The sequence below is a fragment of the Sphaerulina musiva genome, assembly GCF_000320565.1.
Source record: "Sphaerulina musiva SO2202 unplaced genomic scaffold SEPMUscaffold_1, whole genome shotgun sequence".
Lineage (NCBI taxonomy): Eukaryota > Fungi > Ascomycota > Dothideomycetes > Mycosphaerellales > Mycosphaerellaceae > Sphaerulina > Sphaerulina musiva.
This window is the reverse complement of record NW_016017383.1, coordinates 4,219,407-4,243,430: the sequence shown is the minus strand read 5'-3', so window position 1 is coordinate 4,243,430 and position 24,024 is coordinate 4,219,407. Positions and strand designations below refer to the sequence as shown.

Below are 24,024 nucleotides of genomic sequence, written 5' to 3'. Positions count from 1 at the left end.
GGGTAGCTTCTGGCCCATGGGTGCTTCGGGTTGCGCAATCGGGGATTTAACTCTCCAACAAGTCTGTACATGTCTACTCTGTAGGTCCAGAGCCTTCCGCCTCACCTGAGCGCGTGCATCCATCACCTGGTCATGCAACAGAGCCTGGTGTATACACACAAACACGTATCGGTGCCTGCATGTGTCGTTGTTGAGAGCTCTGACGTCGAGCCCAAGTGAAGTTCCCTGTCAGCTTATGTTATTTAGACTTGACGTCTGAGCTCGACCCCAGTTAAAGGAGAAGAGAGGGTCGGAGTCATCCGGAGACAGTGAGCGTGTCGCACTAGAATTTGACATTGATGGCGATGATGACACCCAAACAGAGCAAGCGCTGCATGTGGGAGCATGTTATGATGGTGATCCCAAAATGGCTGGGTATGCTGCCCCCCGTTCACATGTACGCGTAGGCTCATTTCCTACTCGCTGTGCAAGACAGGGGAGCCGTAATAAAGAAAGTGTCCTCAAAGTGCACGAGCCATGACTGAATCGTCACAGGAGAGCCAACCAAGTGTAGCTATCCCACAACATGTCAACTTGTCAAGCTATGATTCCGAGTATGCTGTTCGTGATGCAGGGAAGCCGGTCGTCAAGGCTGTCGACACCTGTCGTGAATACGCGCAGCTGGTCCCGTCGCGGGGATGTCTGTGAGAGTACTGTTTGACCATGCTTGTGCAAGGTGGAGGCCCTGGAGGGAGCGGGGGGAGTTCACGTTGTTGAGTGTGGACGTGTGCGGTGGGGTGTTCTCGTTCCGTTCGGATGATGTTGTCGATGGGAGTGAGAAGAAGGTGAAGGTGAAACGGAGGAAGAGAGAGAGAGAGGTCACTGATAGAACTATGGAGGACCTGTGGATATCGCGGGGACCGTCCCGTGGCGGGGAGAGATCCTCCGTTCTGCGGGACAGGCACAGCTTCAGAGAAAAATGTTTGTTGAGCTCTTTCCCTCTTGATGACTACCTCTTCTGCTCTCCTACTCTCTACCTCCTACTACTCACCTTTCTCTCATAAACACCACCACATCTCTCACTCCACAACACCACATTCACCATTATCATGGCCGAGATCACCCACCCGACCATCGTCGATGGCTGGTTCCGCGAAATCAACCACATGTGGCCCGGCCAAGCCATGACGCTCAAAGTCAACCAGGTCGTGCACCACGAAAAGTCCAAATACCAAGACGTGCTCATCTTTGAATCCTCCGACTACGGCATGGTGTTGGTCCTCGACAACGTGATTCAGTGCACCGAGCGCGACGAGTTCTCCTACCAAGAAATGATTGCCCACCTCGCCCTCTTCAGCCACCCGAACCCACGCAAAGTGCTCGTCATCGGCGGAGGCGACGGAGGAGTCTTGCGCGAAGTCGTCAAGCACCCCTCGGTGGAAGAGGCGATTCTGTGTGATATCGATGAGGCGGTGATCCGTCTGAGTAAGAAGTATTTGCCGGGTATGGCAGTGGGCTTCAACCACCCCAAATGCAAAACTCACGTGGGAGATGGGTTCAAGTTCTTGGACGACTATAAGAACGAATTCGATGTGATCATCACCGATAGTTCGGACCCGGATGGACCTGCCGAGGCATTGTTCCAAAAGCCATACTTCCAGCTTCTGCACGATGCACTGCGGGAGGGAGGTGTGATCAGTACCCAAGGTTGTAAGCCCTGTTCCCTCTTTTCACCATCTCTGAGCGGTGATGCAGGTGTGGTTGTGCTGACTGTTTCCGAATAGCTGAGAACCCATGGTTGCATTTGAGCATCATCCAGCAGTTGAAGAAGGACTGCAAGTCCGTCTTCCCCGTTGCCGAGTATGGATGGACGACGATTCCCACCTACCCTAGCGGCCAGATTGGTTTCATGGTGTGCACCAAGGATGCGAGCCGCGATGTGACGAAGCCGTTGCGAACTCTGGACGATGCCGAGGAGGACAAGCTGTTCAAGTACTACAGCAAGAAGGTGCATGAGGCTGCTTTTGTGCTGCCCAAGTTTGCGGAAAAGGCACTGCGCGAGTAGAAGGAGGGAAAATTGGATGACATTGGAGAGCTTACCTACGATACCACCATATATAAAAAAAGGCGTTTATGAATGGAGGCGGCGTGTGGAGTACAGGTTCCTGTACCTAGCTTGTGAGCAAGACTGTGTAGTAGATGTGCCGTCAGTATACCATCATCCATGGATGCATGATACCAGTCGGATCCTCGGGACACTTGTGATACAGACCGCCTCGGATCGCTCCTCCATGTCGTGTGGACGTTCCCGTAAATGCACTGACATGAATCAGTCTCTTCACCAAAGTATATCTATATTCATCAACAAAATTACGCTAGAGGTAGCATCAACACATGAACCCCCGCACGAAACACATCAAGAGGAAAGCGTAGTCAGCGTAGTGAGAGAGTGAACATGTACAAAATGGCTGAGTTCATCATGGTTGATACTACAATTCAACGCTCACTGTCCCGCTGTGATCAAATCTAAAACAAAAAAACATCGTGTGCTGCTCGTGCCTTCGTGACGCCATTTGTGCCAGTGCTCCGTGCAGCAAGAGGCGCGTGATTTGCTTAATTATCATCGATTGTGTGTCTCGATTTCATTCTTTACCCCCTTCCTCTCCAAAAAAGTCTCCATCATGGTCGCGCGATTATGGGGTATCTCGATGGTGTAATAGTAGTTACTAGTAGTGGTAGCAGTGGTGGTGGTGGTGGTTATTGTCGTCACGTCCGCCCTCTCTGTCATGGATTTTCCGATTTCTAGTACTTGAGGATAATGTACCTGTGGAGATTGATCGTTAGTGGGCTGTATGCGAATGAAGAAACCCCCAGATAGAGAGGACATAGGGTGTGCTTACAGAGCATGGATGATACCCGGAATGTAACCGAGGATGGTCAAGAGGATGTTGATGAGGAGGTCAGCGCCGCAACCACGCTCGAGGAAGACTCCGACGGGTGGGATGAAGATGGCGAAGATGATCTTGATGATGTCGCTGGAGAAGTCGTCAGTTTACTGTGTTTGTGGTGACTGCTGCGCTGCTATCTGCGAACAAGGCCGCGCGCTTCCGAAGAGGGGAACGGATGGCTTACCTTCCGGTGAAAGGCATGATGTCGGTTGTACGGTGTTGGTGGTGGTGGTGGTTAATGTGTTGTGGTGGACGAGGTGTTGGGGTGGTGGTGGTCAGAGAAGATTTTTGGTGACGGTGGGTATGTGAATGGATGTGTGTGTTATGAAGAGAAAGGGAAGGAAGGAAAGAGAAGCTGGCGGTCAAGTAGATGTAGATGTACCTCCTACCGGTAGCTGACACAGATACCGCGGACCTTACCTTGAGGCTAGCTATGAGTCGGCGGTGACATCAGCTTCCCACCCACCTGCCACCTGCCTGCTTGTGTGTCAATCCAAGCCCCTCCAAGCCACCATTTGCCAAAATCATATGACGCACAGAGCGGGCCGTGCAGTTGCGGTGAGCCAATCACATGTGCCCTGCCCCTGCTGGTGTGGCATCATGGCAATGTGGCGCTGGGACGTTGTTTGCGTTTGACGTGTGGCTGGGGAAGAGGAAACGCGCAACCACCTCCACCTCTACAGACAGACAGGCAATACCTCCTAGGCTCCTACAGATACATACAATACACAGTAGGTGGTAATCCTTCTGCCTGTGCTAATCTGACCTCTCTCCCTCTCTCCCTCTCTCCCTCTCCCTCCCACCACCGCTCATCCCATCTCCCCACTTCTGCGCCTGGAACACGATGGCCGGCTCTCCGATCTCCGCTCTCCGCTCTCCGCGGCCCTTCCAAGGAACTGGAAGCTTCTTGGTTCCCTTGTCGCTGCATCATCGTCATCATCACGTGCATTGCTTCTCGTGCTTACGCTGGCTGCCTTCGGACACTTCCACTTGCTTCGTGTTTCTCGCAAACCACCTAATCAAGGTGCATGTACTACCAGAGTACCACCATGCCCTATCCTTGACATTTTAGATGCTATGCTTGAACGCTGCAGTAGGAATGAATATACAAGTAGAAATCACTTTCGCTCTCTCTCCCTCTCTCTCAAAAACTAAACAGTCCACTCCTCCTCTTTCCAAACGGATACACCACAATGGCGCTCAGGAACAGTCCCACTGTGATCCCAATGGCAACTTGAATCACACTGTATCCGACCGTGAACGCAATGCTGTTCAAGCCGTCCGTCGTCGCACTGGACGACGTGATGGTGCTCGAATTGGCCACTTGCGTTCCATTGGCAGCATTCCCGTTGATCTGATTCGCACTCGCAAGTCCACTAACAAGTGACCCTTGCACCGATAAACCAGACGGCACCTGTACGAATATCGCCGGGAGCATCGCTGCTGCTGCTAACGAATATCCGACTCGACGTGCTGCAGGCTTGAAGATGGATTCCGCGTCGCTGTTGGAACGCGTGCTTCCGCCGTACGAACTGCTGCCTTCTTCCATACTCTTGGGCGAGCTTCTGCGATTCTCCACCCGGAACACTCGTTGCCGGAACAATTTCCAGTGAGGTCGGAGCCGAGTTTCCCAAAAGTCGAGAGCCATGTTCTCCACCCGCCCTCCAATGCGACTGTACAGATTGGCCATGACGCCAATAGCCAGTGCTCCGAGCGTGTTGGACACTTGGGTATTGCCTTCAAAACGCTTGGCGGAAAAGTAGTTGACCACATATCCTGCAAACGCGATAATCATCATCATCGGCGCTTGTTTCCATTTGGCTTGATTGATGATGATTAGGCACATCGAGAAGCCCGGAACGAAAAAGAAGAACCAATACTCCGGTATGGTGTTGCGGCATGTCGTCTCGGACGTGGCATGACGGTCAATCATACCGTATATCGCCGTCCCGACCGTGATGCCATACCCAAGGAACAGTGAGTAGATGATGGCGTAGACCATGCGGACACTCCCAGCCACGATCGAGCGTGACTGCAACTCCAGCGAGGCACAGAGGACAGTGTAACCGGGAAGAATCAGAGCGATCGATGATTGAGCCAGCGCCGAGAAGCAGAAGAGGTCGCCACCTTTGATACTACCAAAGGCGCGCGCCAGGAAAGACGTAATGACGGCAGCCGCGATTTCGAAGACGTTGGCGTATAGATCCGACGAAGGTGCCACGTACAGCTGAAGCACTCCCAGAATGGCACCCAGGATGAAAGCGATGGGGAGATCGATGAGTCGGGCCCCAAAAGCGAATGGCCCCACGCATACCGCCGCCAGACCATACACAAAGATTCGAAATGGCCGGTTGAATTTGTCCTTCTTCCTCATAATCTCCTTAAGTCTGCCAGTGGCTTCTTCGACTCCCAGCTTGTCGTGTACCACTTCCTTGTACACCTCATGCACGTCACGCAGTTTCCCGAGATCCAGGCCCTGTGCAACCTTGACCAGCTTGACCTCGCTCGTATGTGTGTCTCGATCCTCGAACGACATAATCATGCTCCCTGGAATGTAGAGGAACTGCGCGTCGGTCTCGAGCACCCGGGCGCTCATCCTCATGTACTCCTCCAGCCGATGAGTGGGCGCACCATACTCCATAAGTGCTCTGCAGAGTCCAATGAGATACTTCTGCCTCGCGATGGTCTCGGCAATGTGATTGGTGATCCGGAACTGCTCTGCTTGCTGTTGCTTGGCAAAGCGACTCCATGAGTGTTTGCGCTTGCCCAGTCCAGGACGTTTGCTCGATTCTCGTTTGGCTTGTTCTTGTTGTTCTTTCAACCTCCGGCTGACTTCCTCTCCCAGGCCCGTAAACCCCGGCGAACTGAGGCTAGCCGAGGAACCAATAAGCTGAGCGAGTGATGCGGTGGACTGGCGATCGCGTGACTTGCTCATGTACCAAGGGTTGAGGCTCATACGCCTGGGAGTGCTTGCTCCAGACTCCGGGGGTGAGTGTTGTGGCGTTGACATGGCGCTTGTGTTTCGACTGTGATCGCCACTCACAGATCGAACATGTGCTTCTGGTAAGCCCCTAGGCGAAAATTGTCCCGCATGGCGACCTCCGTGATGTTGCGAGGAGTCACCGTACAGCTTCAGTAGATTTCCCAAGATGCCGCCTCTATATTGTCGAGGTCGAGGTTGGTAATCTTCCATATAGTTTTGTTCCTCCGTAGGGGTAACATTTCCAGGCGTCGCAGCTCCAGAAACGGTGCCAGAAACAGCTGCAGAACCAGGATCCAGTCCGAGCTCATGATTTCGAAACGCTCCACGTGCGCTTGTGTGCCTTCTGACAAGTTTAAAGGCTTCGGCCTCAGCGCCGGCTCTCCGCTGTTTGTCAAGACCAGCCAGAGAGCTCTCTTCATCGACGTCAGTCTGATCGTCATCGTCGAATTTGTTGAAGTCTTGCAGGGGTATGTCATCTGTCATATAACTTTCGTCTCTCTTGTTTCTTTCTGGTGACGCGTTACGGGAATTGGGCTCAGACAGCATTCGCTCCACGCGTCTGCCTTCTTCATATGCCCTTTGAGTGGCTCGTTGTCTCTTCGATCTCTCCCCAATATCGTCCGGGCCCTCGATATGCTCGGTTGGGTCCTCTACTCTGGGTGGACTTCGCGGTCTCCGTAGAGCAGGTCGAGGACGTCCTGGGACACTTAGATGTTGGAGCTGTACGAGCGACCCACGAATCTGGTCCGTCTGCTGTTGAGACAGCTCAGGCAGATGGGACTTGCTAATATCTCCGATCAATAAGTCGCCACTGCTGCCTCTTCTGTGCGGAATTGATGGCGTATTCGTGCCACTGGCCTCGGGGGATCCTGCATTATGGGGACTGACGCTTGCTGGCGATGTGGCACCACTGGGAGACGACGTCTCAACCCAGCTGGCACGCGGTACACGCTCGCCAGCAATATCAGCATTATTGGAAAATCCCACTTTCTTTTTGGTCTTGGAGGGAAGAGGACGATCCGATGGTGAGCCTCCATCAGCCGAAGTCATGACGCCACTTGAAGGGGGCGTGTATTTTGACAACAACTCTGCTGAGTCCCCAAACGGATCTGGGAACTCCTCGACGGGAGTACTCATATTGATCAAGTCGATGGGTTTGGTATGATGGCGCTAAAGCAGGTAGCTATCGAAACAATACACTTTCCTAATTCCCTGGTGTACCGAGCCGGATCCGTCAGAGTGGACGAGCCTAGCAAGCTGCCCTTTTTTCGGACAAAGGAATGCTGGTCGATCTGGCGTTGTTATTCGTGAGTCCCTTCGACGATCGCACTCCCAATAAGCGGCCTAGTACGACGAAGGTTCCAATTGGTGGTTCTTCCGGTTCAATAAAAATGACAAGACAGAACTGGAGTGTATCAAAGGTCAGACAGGGTGAAAGTATGGTTGCAGGGACCCCAATCGCGGCAAACAAGGTCTTGATGCTGCTGCTGCTGTGTGCTGACCAGCAAAAGTGTAAGGTGAGCGGAAAGCGAAGAGAGTTTGTCGCTCAGACAGACTTGCTTACACGGGAAGGTGTAAGAAAACGAATGAGGCCACGCGGTCGCGGAACGTTGAATGTCGCAAGGAGGTCAAATAGGGTTCGAGACGATACGGTCGGGTGGGCTGGCATGTGTTTGGACTGTTGGTTGGCGCTGTGTTGTGGTCGATTATCCCAAGCGCGACACACGACGACCATAGGGGACGAGGACCCATCTTTTTGGACACATCGAGCTGCTGGGAGCACTTATCAGCGACCCACCGTGTAGTGTAGCGTGCACATGGCATGGTGGCCGGCTACGCTCGCTTGTGCGTTGTGGTGGCACATTGTCCCAGGGCAGGGCAGGGCAGGGCAGGGCGAGAGAGAGGTTGTTGGTTGGCAGCCACCTGTTGCTATCGCAAGTATAGCAGAAATCGTCCGAAATTCCGCACAACCTCGCCGGGTTGCAGGCCTGCCAGCGGCTCGCTCGGTCTTTGAGGCGTTCGAGACACAAGTCTATTCCAACTCGCCGAAGAAGAAGCGCCGGGAAGCTCATGCAAGGGCGTGAGAATTCGGTCGACCAGGCTCACCACAGCCGGCACTATCCAGGAGGGTATCGGGTATCCCGTCGTAAATGCGAGCCCAAAGGTAATCGATCAGGGTGTCATGTTTAGGAGGATGAGATGATGATGATGATTCTCGACGAACAACGGCACTACGGCAGCGGCGGCGATGGCGACATGGCGCACCAACAGGCGACTCAGATTGAGAGTTCTCGAGTCGAGTTGTGCGTGGGGTGAACCGGCTACGGGAGGTGGTGTGTGATGACTGATGGGTAAGATGGGCGAGTGGTGGTGGTCGGTTGGTGCTTTTCGAATTTGCCCTTGCAACTTGTGTGTGTGCGAAGAACGTTCTCAACGACAGGCACCAAAAAGTCAAAACGATCGACAGCAGGGATGTTGCTCCCTTTTCACTTCGGCTAGATCTCCCAACCATATATCTTTATTATTAGATCGCCCTTTCACATGCTTCAACGAGTTCACTACTACCCATCACATCATTACTAAGAGGTAGGCTAGTGTGCTAGGGGCGCACTCCCCTCCGCTTCGCAACAAGACAGGATGATGATGATGAGGCATTTCACGATACTTCTTCCATATAAGAATTAGCAATAGCCGCATAATCCGCCGCTTGCACTTCATAATAGATGTTGCAACCCCTAGTAATGAGGAGTATCACATTTCCTCCTCCTCCACCAACCACTTACTCATTCTCGTACCTCCCCCCTACAACAATCCCACGCTCTGAGGTATGCGTTATGCAATTATTAAATACTATTGGTGGGGAAGAGGGTCCGGAATGGTGCTCCACCACCACCACCACCACCAACAGTTCATCACGTTCCCTATCAAGCCATGTGCAGCAAGGAGCAAGCAGCAGCGTTGGTATGGGGCTCTCCACAGCGTGTCACCACTCCGCTTCGACACGTACGCACACCAGCGAATCGATATGACTGGAGAATATGGCTTGAGTCAGGTCTCTGTCGCAGGTCGTAAGCACTTGCAGCGAGATATCTACTTCGAGAGAAACTCGACAGCTCTAAAGATCATCCCTCTTGATATCTATTGCCCAAGAACAATGCGGCTAGCTATGCGCATTGCCTATCCCACTCTGATCGAGGTTTCAATAGCTACTTGGGCCACCAAGTATTAGCTCCACCGCTTCTCAGATCCCCCCTTATGATCAGCAGTTCTCCCTGCCTCGGAATTTCCATAGCCTGAATCTTTGGCAGAGACTGTCTCATCGTCGTCTTCATCAAAGTCTATATCGAATTCAGGCTCACGCACACCACCCTTCTCCTCCACGCCGTCCACTTCCTCTTCACCAGTCCATCCTTTCTGCTCAGCAGCTCGAGTATTCCAGCGAAGCGTCCTCGAAATGCTATCGAACCACTCTAGGGGTTGACCCATTACAGTGGGAAATGGATACTGCGAAGCGCGCACAACAACTTCATCGCCACGGCCGAGTTCCACTCGGCCCTTGCCATCAAACGACACGAAAGCACCACCTCTGCCCGTCGAAGGTATGGCGACCTTGAGAGCCATGTCGTCATTTAATAGCATCGGTCTGAATGACAATGTATGAGGACAGATGGGCGTCAACAAAATGGCCGGTATATCGGGATGTACCAAACTGCCGCCGGCGCTCAACGAGTATGCGGTGCTGCCAGTAGGTGTGCTGAGAATGATGCCATCTGCACTGATCCTAGTGAGCAGACTGTCGTTCGCGTACAAATCCAAGCTGGAAATGTAGGAACTTGGACCGCGGTCAATAACCAGCTCGTTCAGTACTTCATGCGTCTCCCCCTCGATTTTAGCTGATTGTGGTCCCCCTTCAGCTGCGCTGCCACCACCATAACCGTCTGCACTGGCGGCCGTTGAAACGCTCGTTGTCGATGCACCGGACGATGGCAGGGCAGACGATGCGGCAGATCTGTATACCGTGCATGTGAACCGCATTCTCAAGTTTACTCTCATGCCCTCTTGCCCCATTACTGAACGATTCAGCTGGTCTTTGTAGTTTTTGAAATCAAAATTGGTCAGAAAACCTAATGAACCCAGTGAAAATGCGAGTACAGGCGGTACGATGCGTTGAAATAGCCAAGATGTATAGAGAACGGTGCCGTCACCACCTAGCGTCAGGACCAAGTCGAAGAGCTCTGGCTTCTCCAGACAGACGGATGGTGTCCAGAAGTGTACCATTTCCTCGAATCGTTGGTCTTGTGCAAGCAGAGACTCGAGATCAAAACGCTTCGACCGGCGAAGCTTGGAGTCGATCCACACATTGACGCCAACGTCCTTTCCATATCGCGGCGTCGCCAGTAAGAACTCTGCCAGCTCTCTCGTGAGCGCGACCAGAGTGTTGTCCCTCGCCTTCGTGACAATCATGACATTACGCACTGCCCGTTTCAACGGTCGTCTTTGAAGTTGTCTCGACACCTCGCGCACGCTCGCCGCCGTCTGCATGAGACGAGAATGCGACAGCTCGTCGTCCCCTCTGACTTCCTCCAGCACCTTTTCCATATTCACCGCGTCTCCGAATCGCTTGTGGAAAAAACATGGACTTGTCAAAGCGGCCAAGCGTGCCATCGAAGGTGTATCTGAGCACATGCTGAACCTCGCCATGGCGTCCTTGATATCTTCCGGCGTTCTCGAGCGCTTCTCGTCTGGCATCTTTTCGTCTGCTACGGTCTGCGTAGCAAATACCTGCGGCGAGGGCGGCGGTAGTCTCGAAGCGCCAGTCGAGAAGCGCCGCGGAGTGCTATCGAATTGTGGGAATTCGCGGTCAAAGGAATCGCGCCTCACGGGCTTCTTTGACAGAGCGTCGCCCAGCGCAGAGCATGCGGGAGTGCCACAGCCATGGGTAGGACTAGTCGGCGTTCCCGGAGTCGATTTTCGTTCTTCCATGGCGAAGAACACAGGGACGGGAGAAGTTTTTATGCGGCCTGGCGAGCGCGATGTTCTAGTAGGTAAGATGTCCGCCCGGTGGTGGAGGGTGGCATGCGATGCGATGCGATGCGATGCGATGCGATCGTGTCGGCGTTAGGCGGAGATGCGCACGTTCAGGTTGTGCAGCCGGGGGGGCATGGTGAAAACGAAGTGAAGGAGAGAGGGAGAGGGAGTGAGAGTGGGAGTGGACCAGGACAATGGAAGGAGGACAAGTCAGTCGGTGGTGAAGATAAGCAGCAGCAGCGGCAGGAACAAGACATGTTCGGACGTCGCTTCCGTGGAAGTGCTGTAACTCAGCTACGACTAATTTACTTGGGAGTTCTAGCGGCGGCCGGAGTGGTGATGATGGAGATTGAAGTGGGGTGGGGAGGGCACGGCTCGGCACTTGCCTGGTCTGTTCGACCAGTCTACCTTACCTTACTCTATTTCGCTGTCCGGTGCGCATACTGGTATCCTCTTCCATTTCCTCTCCCTCCGAGACATCACATCATCCTCAGACCTAGACACACCCACAACATGGCAACTCCTGGATACTCACCTGCTCGTGGCGTACGCGGGGTCTTCAAGATGAATATCAAAAAACTTAAACATCATGACTTGGTAGGGCTGCGCCGCTGCGGTGCCTCTCCGCTCGGGGTATATACAGGCCGCAGACTAGTCCCAAAGGAAAATTAATTATCAAATCACCAGCTCATCGCCACCTACTTCTTCTCAGCCTCAGCCTGCTTCTGCACCTCACTCTCCACTCCTCGCTGAAGCGTCTTTCCAGTATCATGCTGAGCCTCCCGTCGAGCTTGCTCTTCGCGGTCTCCAGTCAGCCCAGCAACAGCGCCGCCCACAGTACCTGCGACACGATCGCTGATACCAGAGCCCAAATCACTCAACTGGCCAGCAGCCTCTTGCTCCTTGCCCTGCGCATTCTGTTGCTGGCCTTCCTTCTTGAGTCCCTCCAAACCGAGCGCTCCGCCGACGAACTCCTTACCGGAGCCCATAGTTTGGTTCCAGCTACCCTCTGAACGCTGTGGGTCGTTGGCTGCCACGCCGGAGGCTGAGACCGAGTAGCCCCCGACGGAGGCGCCTGCTTGCGAGACGTCTTTGCGCGCATCGGCGACGTCTTTCTTCTCTGCGCAATACGTCAGCATCGCCGCGCTACAAGGAAGGTGTTTCAACACATTTGAGGGATCAGGATGCTATGAGTACTTACGCTCGCCTTGGGCCTTGTCGGCTGTGCTACCAGTGAGAGAGCCGAGTGCGCTCTGAGCTGCACCAGTCACCTTTTCATAAGTGGACTGAAGAGTGCTGGTGTTCTGGTCAGACATGATGATGATGATGATGATATTCTTGTTCTTGTTGTTTATGAAAACTCGACTGAATCGTTTCGCAAGTTTCAGTGTGAATTGTCTTGTTAAATGCAAGAGAACAACACCAAAGGTACAGTACTAGGTTCAGTATATATACATAGGTATTCTACCATCTCGCCACATGCATGCTACACGTCGTCCTCGTCGGGGTGCACGCGCCGACTTTGACATGTGGCAATGACGTATGGCGCTGTTTCTTCCCCTTGTGTGCACGACAGAAAAAAAACTTGGCCAGGCCATACACCCATTCCAGCCACATCCACACCCACATCACCGTGCGTGTGATGATTAAGGTAGGTACACGTAGGTCCCCACGAGGTCTGATGATTGTTCTATGTCTGGTATAAATGTATCCGATCGACGATGAATGCGTCTATCGTGGGCTCATGGTAGCGCACTGATGATGAATGGTGTGTAAGGTACCTACTAGGTGTGTCAACATGTCACGCACGCGCAAAGGGAAACGGAAAAAGATGCTTTCTCTGAGCCTGAACCAATTTCCTTTCTCAAAAGTGAGCGATAGCATATCTCATAAAATAGTAGCCCTCAGATGGTATCATTTCCCAAAAGAGCCAAAGAACACCAGAACACAGCTTGGACTCGGCACTTGCGCCACTTTCCAGATTCCCAGATTCCCAAATACCCCCATAAACCCCCCAAATAACAAGCAAACTCATGTTCGCCTGGCTCAAAAAACAATTCCCTGTCACTCATAAGGCTCATCCATGGTGTAAATTTTGGCGTGAACACATTCGCACTCTTTTTTCCAGTTCCTCCTCCCCCTCCTCTTCATCCTCTTCGTCCTCGCCCTACAACGTGATCCACTCCCCGCCCCCAAAGCCACTTAAGCCATCCCCATCAGCAGGTACAACAAACCCTCTAAACTTTTCCAACGGAGTCTGCGTCGTCTGGGTATTCGTCGTGGTCGTCGTTGTAGTATCGCGATTATTCGCCCCCCAATCCTCGATGTTACCCAAATCCTCGCTCCCGCTCAATACATCATCCGCACTCGAAAATGACAATACGCTCGGTGCGGGATTCAAGGAGGGGGTCCAACCGGGATTGTTATTACTACTACCACCACTACTCTTGTGACTCGTCCCACTACTACTGCTACTGCTACCCGTAGGGTTGGTTTCTGTTTGACACAACGCCCATAGATCTTGGGTCCACGCGATAGGTGTGTCGTTGCCACCGCCGCCTCCTACCGTTGCTAGATTGATGGGCGAGGCGGTGTCAATCAATGCGTCAATGGGCGGTCCGCCGTAGCAGGCGTCGTAGATGTTGGTTTCGCCGTTGTCGAGGGATCCAAGAAGTTTTTCCCAGTCGGTGGGTGCGGGTTCGGACTTGATCGGTTGGGTGTTGCGAGCGCTTGGTGGTGAGCTTGAGGGCTCAGAGTCGTTGCCGAATGAAAGATAGTCGAGGTTGGGGAGTTTCTTTGGTACAGTTTTGGACTTGGGCTTCAGTGGTGGTAGCGTTGATGACGGGGTGGTTGTTCTGTGGGAATCCGCGGTGACTTGAAGTCGTGGATACATGTTGACAGGGCTCCGGGCAGGTTCTGATCGCGAGACCGAGGGTGGGCTGTAACACGATTGTGGCTGCAGCGCTGGAGTGCTTTGGGTCTGTTGACTATATGGGTGTAGATCAATTTGGTGGACCGTTGCTCGCCTGATAGTCGTTAGCTCCGTACTTGCTACTGGTTGAACAGCGGTATGTGAGTGTGTATACCGTCCATCACCAGCATCAGGCTTAGGCAACCTTCCACTTCCGTGCAAGGTGAAGCGCGATGCGATAGCCTTTAGCTGCTTTCTAGTAGAATTGGCGCTGTCAGAAGAGAGCTGGCCGTCAGAGTTGTGCCTTGACAGTGGTGGATATTTCGTCCTGGGTGCAGTCGATTCTGCCACGGGAAGGCGTGGCACAAAAGAGTGGGCCAAACGCTCGAACTCCGTGGCACATGGTGCTGATGTCTTCTTCAGCGCGCTGATCACAGCAGCCAACATTTTGCTGTTATCTCTGAGGATTTTGGAGCTTGCTTCTAGCCCAAGTCCCTGGAACAGGAGACCGAAGCCAGAGATCACCAGGAGCTCGTCACGATTGAGGCAGAAAGAGAAGCTGAGGCCTCTCTCGTCAAGTAACTGCACGATCTGCACCATGTGCTTGCACGAGCTCGCCATAGTGATCATGGACGACTGTGATCTTGTTCCCAGTGCGGCACAGATGACAGGCCTTTGGATCAAGGACCGGATGTAGTGGTAGGTTAGAGACAGTAGAGGCGAGCGGCTGTTGATCGTCCCCGTGCTAGGTTTATCTTGTGCAAACTGAAGGCGAAGATGCGCTGGCAGACTTGTGCTCCAGTTCTCGAGCTCATCGGAAAGTTCAGCAAGCTTCTTCAGCGACAGTTGGTACGAAGTCTTGGCGGGAAATACTTCTTCAAGGACCTTGGAGAGAATGCGTGCAGCACCGAAGAGGGCAAGCGCGCTCGACACCTTGGTAGACGCGCCCGGTAAGGTTGGCTGGAAGCCCTGCTCGGTCACGTACTCGTCGTCTGCATCGACTGGCATCTCGCAGTGAACATCCTCGTCCTTGAGCTGTTTGGGCAGACCAAGCAGGACTGCCGTGAAACTGTCAACGCTGTACAGCGTCCAAAAGACCCTCTTCCTCGTCTCGCAAGTCAAAGTGTCCAAGGCGAAACGCTTTTGCGATTGATGTAGTCCAAGCCTGGTGCACAGTGTCGTTGATAGTCCCTTATAGGTGAGCAGTCGAGTGAAATCGCCCTGCTGCACACAGAAGAGTTGCGCCAAGACCAGTGCCTGTAGCGTCGCCATCGTGTTGTCTTGTATGGTCGCATCGAGGGCCGCCTTCCACTGCGCTTCGAAACTACCCAGGTCTGATGATGACCTGGCACCAGTGGAGAGAGCAGCGATGCCGAATACGAGATTCAGCTGTGCGATTTCTGCCTTGTCAGTCATCTCGTCTGGATCGGCCACATATCTTTGGTACAGAGTCAAGAATGTAGGTCGATGTAGAATCGGGAATAGAGGAGCCCATTCTTGGAAGAAGATGTTGATCATCTGATCGGACACCATGCGCGCAGGAGCCTTGAAAGTGACTGCTGTTGCGGGCGTGGTGGCATCCCGGTCTTTTGGCGTGCTGCTGGCAAGCAACCTCGTCACATCAATGTCCTGGGTGGAGCGACCGGTTTCCTGCACGCGGCTTTTGAACGATTCAATGAAGGTCCTTCCACTCGATGTACCCGCAAAGTACGAGTCCGATTTCTGGTCATCTAGCAGATAAGGAGATTGCTGTACTTGGAACAAGTCATCTGGAGAGGGGGAGTCGGGCTTCGCCATGGCCGTATTCTCGACCGACGCCGTCGACGACCTTCGCGGAGAGGGAAGATGCAGTTGTTGCGGCGACTGCGAGTGTAGGCGCGATAGCATATCAATCTTCTCATCCTTCTCGTCCAGCAGATCCTTGAGCTCTCTCACTTCCTGTTCAAGACTGCGTACCCGCTCCTCGAGCGACTCTGTGTAACCGCGGGGAAAGGCCCTCCGACTCAGCTTGTCACTGGTCTTGCACTCGAAGCCCACGTTGGCGCACTGGGAGCAGCATGGGCGGATGCCATCGCAGCGTATCTTCTTGCTTCGACATCTGCGCCTGTAAGAATGTGTATGGTCGTGACACAGCGGCGTGCCATCATCATGCGAGCGTCGTACCTGTCGCAAGCCTGTGCAATCCTGGACTGAGCATTCAGGCCCACCTTGATGACCTTCATTGGGAGAATTCCCGGCATACTGGGCGACGAGTGGGAACAGCGGTGCGCCGACTATAGTACCTCCTAGTAGTAATAGTGGTAGTGTACCGTTCCACTCGAGCTACCGTGCTGTCGGCTATAGCGAGAATCGAAGACAACGCTCTGCAAGTGAGGTACTAGCAGGCTGCTGCATGTGGGCGCTGCGATCCGGAGGGGCGGCGTTGGATGAGTGAGACGAGTCCCAATGAGGTAGGTCAGTGTGGTTTGTCAGGCAGAGGCCATGAAGACGAATTCTTATTATTACGATTGCATGTATGGTACCTGTAGCTTGGAGCAGCACGAGTACGTAGGAGAAACATGGCTGACAGCTGGAGCACACCGCAGTCGGGCAGGTTAAGTTTTAGTGGTCTGGGGGACAACAGACTAAGTTAGGTAGGGTGCTGGTGCTTGCCGTGCTGGTGGCCTGGTGCTGGTGCTAGAGAATGGCATGGACCCGCCCGCCGCCCGCCTTCTGCACGAGGCAAAATGGCGCCTGCCCTCACACGATCATTTTGCGGAGACGCGCTGCGCGAACGCCTTGTCTAGCGCGCCGCCGACCCGTGCCATTGGCTGCGCGCCGGCTTGACTTTGCAGGCGTGGAGAGAGTCCATGGGTGGGGTGACGCATGACTGGGCGAATGACACGCCTGCGATCATTCATCCACCAGAGTCCAGAGGAGTCGACTGTTGAGGTAGAAGGTAGTTGCGACCTGCACTCGTGTTGTTCATTTTCGATCCTGCCCGATGTTTCCGAATTGTACCTGTAGTACCGCCTAGTACCTTCTACCTCCTCCGACCTCGTCTCGGGCCCAGTCGGGGAGAAAACACACATGTTGCACAGCAGAGTGCGGTGGGACTTGCTCGGTTCTGAAATGACACGCCGGGTCGGCAGTCGTGCAGATATTCCACTCCACAGTCCACACTACACATACCTCCTACACTAAGGCACTTCCACAACATGGCAAGACGCTTACTAGGCTCCTTCGTGCTCTGCTCTGCCACCAACCTCCCTCATAGGTGGTAGTAGGAGGTATCTCGCAGACTCTCGGTGCTGCCCAGGCCACGAGATCAAGGGAGCCACACACTACTGCGCGGGGCCAAAAAGGCTATTAGCCCGCACCAAGCGCATCTCGCAGCAGCAGCAACAAACCGCTGACGAAAGCAGCAGCAGGGCGGCAAGGGAATGACGATCTCTGCGGGTTAGCAGCCGATGTATAACCTCTGCTCCTCTCAAAGGAGCGTATGCCTATCTGAATGAGGATGAAGATCGTACCAGTCTGCTGACCGCAAGCGTCCGCGCTCTTTTTGCCACCAAGCAACTACCCTGCGGAGGTGCATGTCCCAGCGAAGAGCATACTCTAGGAGGTATTGCATCACAAATGTATTAGAAAAAGCCCCCGGACTCGATTGCAGCAAAAGTAATAAGCTTCGTGGAGAAGCTGGTCGCCTCCAAAGTCAGCCTCTCCTTTGGTAACCTGGTAGGGTCTAGGCGTTGGTGGTGGTCTCGGACTGTACTCCTTCACGTTGGACCTCTCGTTGTGTTCGCGAAGCATCGGATCTGTTTCCATCCGTCATTCCTGACACTGTCAGCAAGCCCCTCTCAACTTGTCGGTATCTTGTACCGCCTACTCGATGGTCGAAGCGGGAAGGTTCACCAGCAATTATTTGTATCATCCCCAACAGCTCCACTGACACGTACCTACCTTACCCATGCAGCTCAGGTACCGCTGTTTCGAGATTTTGAGAGAGCATGTTCAGCGATGACGAACACACCTCTGGCGTCCCAACATAGCACGTCGCCAAATCGTGGGCACAACTCCAGAAGGATATGCTGACATTTCGCCACCTGGCGACTAGATGAAGGGCATATCTTGCCATATATCGTATACATTTCGGATAGAGCTGCTCGGCACTTGTTTTCTGCACCATGATTGGTCAAGAAAAGTCCTCCAATGGCGAATTTTGAGCGTCCCCCTTCGGAGTGCTGTTCATCTCATCGAGGTAACGCTTCACAGCTGGCGACTCTGCCAACTCCAGCTTCTAGAAGGCCCATCAGTACGAACTTTGCCAGTCACGCTGTCATATGCCTGACACTCACCTGCTTCTCAAAATCCTCATAGGCTCTTTCCAGAAGCTCAAACTCCAGTTGCCTCAACTTCATCGCCTGCTCATACACAGAATCTCTGACATCTGTCGCCTCGCCATGCGGTACATCTTCCATGGCGTCTTGAGAGCTATACAACACTTGCATTTGCTCAAACACTCGCTGCTGTAAGATGACGATTGCGCGTAATCGATACACGTCCCATTGATCACTTTGAGCGAGCAAGCGACGCAGAGAGGCAGCGCCATCGGGTAGTTCGTTGTCATTAAACGTAGCGCACAGTTCCGGCTCGACATCATCAGTCCGTTGCGCCAATTCAAATTGTAGGCCGTCGTCGTGGGTGAGGCAGAGGAGATATATGAAGTCGCCAGTCCAATCGATGGATCCGGAGGAAGAGGCAGAACGTTTGGCCTCGGGCGGGGAAGTGGCACTGTCTTCGTCGCTCGAGAATGAAGAACAGACGTCAATCAGCTTGAAGCCAGGAGCACAATTGGCGATCTTCAGTTTGGCGGTCCGTGAAGCATCATCGTCCGGGATGTTGAGGCTGAGGAACAGAGTTTCCGCCGTGTCCATGTGTTCGTCCAAAAAGCCGTAGGAAAAAAGCACTGTTCACTCACAACGTTAGCTGTGTACTAGGTAGGTCAGGTATACCGCAGCTCGAGGCTGGACGAACTGGCTGCACGTACTTTCGCAAGCGCCTTTCTCATCCCCATACGTGATGCAGACTTCGTCACGTTGTCTCAATGCTTTGTCTTTCATCAGATACAGACGATACTTGCCGTCCGCGCGATCATAAAAAGCGTTGGTTCTTTCGTGGGCAGCATGACTGGCCAAATCCATGCCAGGAATCATGCACGACCCGTAGAAATCTAGTGCTCGAGAGCGAAACATGGCGTCCACGTGAAGCCAGTCGTCAAAGGAGATGTGCGGCGAGGCGATTTTGTACCACCGAGTATTCGCCGCGGACTCGCAGAGAAGGTCATATTCGCGGTGTAAAGACTTTAATTTGGCGGAAACAGCAGGCGCGAGTGTGGTGCCGATCAAGAGTTGGAGTTCGGATGGGCTCCAGAATGTAGGAAGAAGTTCGCATGGGAGTGATTTGACGTAGCTGGAGGGGTGTCAGCGTAACGTAGCAGTACCTACCGACAGCTTTGCTGGGACTCCTTGGGCGCAAGAGGGGCATGAGACATAGATGCAGGTACTGCAAATGTGGAAATGGTGATATGCGTGAAAATGGCAGGGTGATGTATATGGGAGCCACGCACGACGAGTCGGTCGTCGACTTACTCTGTAAAAGCACAATGCACACCGACGGGCTCAGAGAGATCGGGACAGGACACAGAAGCTTGGAATAGGAGGAAAGAGAGAATGGCACCTCTGGGCGTCTATTCGAACATCAGCACATACTGCTGATCTCCGCTCGACGTGTGCCATATTGACCCACCGCATGACCCAACAGGTTGCTCTAATGGACGTCATCGACAACAGCTCGAGTACGTGTATGAGCACGAAACGGGAACAGACCTACTCTTCCAAAGTCCCCAAGACTCTCCAGGACTTCTCGAAAGTCCTTATCAAACTTTGCGTGTCGTCTGACAGCCTCACCGGACAGCACAAGGTCCTCGTCGACGCTCAGGATCTCTGTTGGAGATGAAGATTCAGCCTTCAAGTCGCTATCCGCCAGCAGACCCATTCCGCGTCCGGGGACAGTGGATGGCGAGGCATTGGTGAATGTAATGCCACTGGCTTCTGCCCATGCTCGGAGTGCAACGGTATCAAGTTGAAGCCAGCCTTCCGCTTTGCCACGCTTGATGAGCATGATGCACAGCAGCAGCAGCAGCAGCAGCGAAGGTTCACTTGTCGGATGGAAGATCGAGGTGTCTGACACCAGCAGATGTTGTGACGGACAACCTACGCGATCCCTGCTGTTCTCACCACAAAAATATCGGCTAGCGGTGGTTGCCGTAGTCTGGGACAATGCGGGACAGGGGACAGAACATCCGCAGTCGGCGCAGTGTTCGCGGATGGCTTGTGCGACTGCTGCTGGTGATGTCCGCGGCGGTGGTTTCTGAGTCTGATTCTAGTTCTGGTTCTGGTTCTGGGGGACAGCTACAGATGCGGATTAGGAGGAGGCGTTGTCATGTCGCCAGAGGGATACAAGCGGTGGTGGTGTTGGTTGCACTGTAGACAGAAAAGAAAAAAAAAAAAAACACAGTAGCGATGAGATTGTAAGAGTGGGAGGTGCCGGGCCGGACAAGCACGTGCGCAGGCGTTCGGCTGGCGGGCACAACAACAGGGAAGGAGCGTTGCGTTGCCATGCAAGCTCGCAGATCAAAGCAAAACAGACAGCACGGACGCTTCACAACAACCATAACCATTCCACATATTCAAGCTGCCCACCACATCCATCCATCATCACGTCGCCGCACAACAACAACACCACCACCACTACCTCCACCTCCACCTCCACCACCACTCCCACCACCACAGACCCGACCTCGACTCTCATGCGCCGGACACGATAGCGTTTGTCTGCTTGCTTGCTTGGGAGACGGAGCGCCTAACCCGACAATCGACGACCTCCAGCATTGGGCCTGTGTTATTGCTACTCCACCACGCATATTCTATCTATTCCACCGCCGCGCATTGTCGACCACGGTGTAGCAGGAGCACTAGGCATATCAGGACGCGATTCACATTGTAGACTACATACAGACAGTGCCCGGCGATTGCAATGCCTCACCAAGCCCGCCAGAGTGTGCAGGAGACGACCTCGTTCGGACAAGTCATCGAGTATATTCAAGGTATGTCATGTTTGGATTATTCATTGCCGAGAGCATTATGCGCTGCGAATCGCTCTATGCGTGTCCATGCTGCGTTGATGCTCTCCCGGAGCTTGGGAAAACAACCAAAACAACAACAACCAAAACAATAACAATAACAACAACAACCACCACCACAACAACCACAACAGCAACCACAACACGCTAACATGGCTGCATACAGATCGTCTCTATCTGGCATCTTACACGCACACGCCCGACGACAGCACGCCGTTCCCATATCCCGCCAAGCAGAGCCGTTCGCCACACAAGTCGAGGTCGTCGCGCGCGCAGGCCAACCCCCAGCCCGTGCCAGCAACGTCTCCCCAGCATCCGCCCTTCTACTTCTCCATCGACCACAGCTTGCTGTACAATGCTTTCCACGCCGACTTTGGTCCACTGCACATCGGCCATCTGTATCGCTTCGCCGTCCAGCTCCACGAAGTACTCGGACATCCAGACAATGAGAATCGCGCCGTTGTGTTCTGGAGTCATGCCGATTCGAGAAGTGCGTAGTCTCCCGCTCTCCCACATTGCTGAAGACGACATGCTGACAAAATTCAGGCCGAGCCAATGCCGCATGCATTCTCGCCACATATATGGTCTTGATTCAGAACTGGCCGCCCCATCTTGCGCTCGCACCCATCGCCCAGATGGATCCGCCCTGCATGCCTTTCCGCGACGCAGGATACAGCCAGGCCGACTACTCTCTCACAATCCAGGATATTGTCTACGGAGTGTGGAAAGCGAAAGAAGAGGGACTGGTGGGCTTGAAGGAATTCAGCCTAGAGGAGTACGAGAAGTACGAGCGAGTGGATATGGGCGACTTCAACTGGGTGTCCCCCGATTTCCTGGCATTCGCGTCCCCACAGCACCAGCCCACGCACATCTTCCAGCCCAGTGAACCGCTCTACAGCCAGCTGCCGCGGTCAGTGTCGGCAGTGAAGCGCGATCCGTCCCTACCGACGCCCTTCAAGAACGTGCTCACACACTTTGCGGAGCGCGGCATCGGACTTGTCGTCCGTTTGAACTCGGAGCTCTACTCGCCCAGCTACTTCACCGCGCTCGGGATCAAGCATCTGGACATGATTTTTGATGATGGAACCTGCCCACCTCTGAACCTCGTAAAGAAGTTCATCAACCTTGCTCACCAGATGATCAATGAAAAGGGCAAGGGCATTGCAGTTCATTGCAAAGCAGGTCTCGGCCGCACAGGATGCTTGATTGGAGCCTACCTGATCTACCGCTACGGCTTCACTGCAAACGAGGTTATTGCCTTTATGCGATTCATGCGTCCGGGCATGGTGGTTGGTCCCCAACAACATTGGTTACACCTGAACCAAGGCACTTTCCGCGAATGGTGGTTCGAAGACACCATGCGAGAGAAGATTATGGCGTCGATGCAGCCCGCCACGCCCACACGACTCCAGCAATCCAACAACAGAAGGCTCGCGAGCAACGGCCAGACTTTCACTCCTCCTAATGCCGAGCGTCAGCAACACAGTCCTCGTCGGGCACTAGGTGAAATCACGAATAACGAGGGCGCGCCAGCATCAGCATATACCGACCACATGAAAAGTAGCGTTGGCGTGGCAGATGAAAATCTGCCTGCCCCGACGCCTGGGCAGCCACGAAAGACAAACAAGGTCTACGGTGGTCGTAGAATCATGACCGAGAATCAGCCTTTCGCCCGAAGATCGGATGCCGAGATAGTTAACAGCAGCACACGATCGAGAGCCCCCAAAGATGCCAATGAGACGGAAGAAGAATACGCGCTTCGAATGCTGTCTCGCAAAGCAAGTCAGTCTCCTGTTAGTCGCAGCGCTGCCAAGCGGAGAGCAGTATCGTGTACGACCACCACGACGACTACAACCAAGTGGGAGGCGCCTTCAGACACCAGTGACGGCGAGAATCGCCCAGCGTCCGGCGATGAACTTGCAGGCATCACCAGTCCGAGCAAGCCGCCAAAGACTCCTTCTGCAAAGAGTGGTAGTGGGGTTGGTACCTTGAGCGTCGGAAAACGCTCATCGCCTAGCAGGCGTAGCACAGAAGGCAAAACCAGCGTACGCAAGACCAGCGGACGCGTAGGCAGTGTCGGGACTATGCGAGGGCACAAGGCTTCATGAGTTGTGTGACACGAATGATGTTCAAAGTGGTTAACGTGCAGTACAAAGAGAGCACATTTTTCTTTCTGGTAGCTGCTGGGCGAGGCGTTGGGTGATGTGATGTTGCATGGGAATCTCGTAAGGGGGCCATAACGAGGCACGGGTTCGGTCTGGGTCAAGGGGGGTGGGGCGAAAGCATTCGAGCATTCGCGGCGTTTGGAAGGTTGCATTTTTTTCTCCTTCGCACTACGGCGCGCAGCTGATTACTAGGCATCGAGAGACGATTAACATGAAGCTGTATTTGTCATATCAGACCTTTGAGACACCTTTTTTTTCTTCCCTCTCGAGCCAAGCAAGGATGATCTATTTATCGCTGAGATGATGGTAGTGGATGCAGTTTCCCATCTGACTGACACTTGGTAGGAGTCGTCGTCGGAAATCATGGTCTTCTATAAGGTATCCCGCGCACATCTCCCATAAGACTAGTTACTCCCACTAGTAGCTCGCAGACACCCGACAGACCCTTGCCCGCTGATTACGGAAGATCGACAAAAAAAAACACCGTCAACAACACGTACGTTTTGTGCGTTGCTACGTCAACCTAGCGCTACAAAGAATTCACTTGACTCGCCAAAAAAGCGGGGGACCCTGAAGGTGTTTTGGGCGTGTCAGTGTTGTCACTATACGGCTGGGGTGGCAAAAAAAGGTCTTGGAATTTTTTCATCGAGATTTTATTTTTTTTCTCGGGGTCTATTTCGCTTTTTCTGTGCTTGCTAGGTAGGTAGGTAGAGTAGGGAGGAGAAATTGATGTGGAGGCTTGTGCCCTCTCCCTGGACTCCCGGGGGGATTGATTGATTGCTGTTGAAAGGGGGGGGGGGGGGGGAGAGAGAGAGAGAGAGAGGAGG

The 24,024-nt window shown here is 53.6% G+C and overlaps 9 protein-coding genes across 9 annotated transcripts; 2 read left to right on the top strand and 7 right to left on the bottom strand.

Annotated features, from left to right (window-relative positions):
* The first annotated feature begins 1,013 nt into the window (after nt 1-1,013).
* SEPMUDRAFT_146694 (spermine synthase) lies at nt 1,014-2,232 on the top strand. Its single transcript, XM_016903802.1, has 2 exons — nt 1,014-1,686; nt 1,764-2,232. The coding sequence occupies exons 1-2, from the start codon at nt 1,089-1,091 to the stop codon at nt 2,042-2,044; spliced, it is 879 nt and encodes a 292-aa protein (XP_016765846.1). The 5' UTR covers nt 1,014-1,088; the 3' UTR covers nt 2,045-2,232.
* Nucleotides 2,233-2,433: 201 nt separating this feature from the next.
* SEPMUDRAFT_160929 (UPF0057-domain-containing protein) lies at nt 2,434-3,217 on the bottom strand. The gene is made up of 3 exons (XM_016907915.1): nt 3,112-3,217; nt 2,880-3,014; nt 2,434-2,803 (listed from the first exon to the last, which is right to left on the bottom strand). Exons 1-3 carry the CDS (start codon nt 3,126-3,128, stop codon nt 2,782-2,784), a joined length of 174 nt encoding a protein of 57 aa, XP_016765845.1. The 5' UTR covers nt 3,129-3,217; the 3' UTR covers nt 2,434-2,781.
* A 433-nt stretch (nt 3,218-3,650) lies between these two features.
* SEPMUDRAFT_146693 (DUF1212-domain-containing protein) lies at nt 3,651-8,280 on the bottom strand. The gene is made up of 2 exons (XM_016903801.1): nt 7,834-8,280; nt 3,651-7,683 (listed from the first exon to the last, which is right to left on the bottom strand). Exon 2 carries the CDS (start codon nt 7,045-7,047, stop codon nt 4,072-4,074), a length of 2,976 nt encoding a protein of 991 aa, XP_016765844.1. The 5' UTR covers nt 7,048-7,683; nt 7,834-8,280; the 3' UTR covers nt 3,651-4,071.
* A 700-nt stretch (nt 8,281-8,980) lies between these two features.
* On the bottom strand, nt 8,981-11,010 carry SEPMUDRAFT_146692 (ATP-NAD kinase). The gene has a single exon (XM_016903800.1). It carries the CDS (start codon nt 10,891-10,893, stop codon nt 9,136-9,138), a length of 1,758 nt encoding a protein of 585 aa, XP_016765843.1. The 5' UTR covers nt 10,894-11,010; the 3' UTR covers nt 8,981-9,135.
* A 483-nt stretch (nt 11,011-11,493) lies between these two features.
* Nucleotides 11,494-12,405, bottom strand: SEPMUDRAFT_146691 (uncharacterized protein). The gene is made up of 2 exons (XM_016903799.1): nt 12,140-12,405; nt 11,494-12,058 (listed from the first exon to the last, which is right to left on the bottom strand). Exons 1-2 carry the CDS (start codon nt 12,252-12,254, stop codon nt 11,637-11,639), a joined length of 537 nt encoding a protein of 178 aa, XP_016765842.1. The 5' UTR covers nt 12,255-12,405; the 3' UTR covers nt 11,494-11,636.
* A 377-nt stretch (nt 12,406-12,782) lies between these two features.
* On the bottom strand, nt 12,783-16,403 carry SEPMUDRAFT_146690 (Fungal_trans-domain-containing protein). The gene is made up of 3 exons (XM_016903798.1): nt 16,013-16,403; nt 14,025-15,947; nt 12,783-13,964 (listed from the first exon to the last, which is right to left on the bottom strand). Exons 1-3 carry the CDS (start codon nt 16,087-16,089, stop codon nt 13,106-13,108), a joined length of 2,859 nt encoding a protein of 952 aa, XP_016765841.1. The 5' UTR covers nt 16,090-16,403; the 3' UTR covers nt 12,783-13,105.
* A 193-nt stretch (nt 16,404-16,596) lies between these two features.
* On the bottom strand, nt 16,597-16,920 carry SEPMUDRAFT_104931 (uncharacterized protein; the record flags this gene model as incomplete). Its single annotated transcript, XM_016900558.1, has 1 exon — nt 16,597-16,920. One exon carries the CDS (start codon nt 16,918-16,920, stop codon nt 16,597-16,599), a length of 324 nt encoding a protein of 107 aa, XP_016765840.1.
* Nucleotides 16,921-17,525: 605 nt separating this feature from the next.
* On the bottom strand, nt 17,526-20,011 carry SEPMUDRAFT_130408 (SET domain-containing protein; the record flags this gene model as incomplete). Its single annotated transcript, XM_016902356.1, has 7 exons — nt 17,526-17,665; nt 17,788-18,128; nt 18,187-18,797; nt 18,879-19,300; nt 19,480-19,577; nt 19,637-19,657; nt 19,721-20,011. The coding sequence occupies 6 exons, from the start codon at nt 20,009-20,011 to the stop codon at nt 18,024-18,026; spliced, it is 1,548 nt and encodes a 515-aa protein (XP_016765839.1). The 3' UTR covers nt 17,526-17,665; nt 17,788-18,023.
* A 624-nt stretch (nt 20,012-20,635) lies between these two features.
* Nucleotides 20,636-23,443, top strand: SEPMUDRAFT_58400 (phosphatases II). The gene is made up of 3 exons (XM_016909465.1): nt 20,636-20,996; nt 21,199-21,522; nt 21,579-23,443. The coding sequence occupies exons 1-3, from the start codon at nt 20,927-20,929 to the stop codon at nt 23,138-23,140; spliced, it is 1,956 nt and encodes a 651-aa protein (XP_016765838.1). The 5' UTR covers nt 20,636-20,926; the 3' UTR covers nt 23,141-23,443.
* The last annotated feature ends 581 nt before the right edge of the window (nt 23,444-24,024 follow it).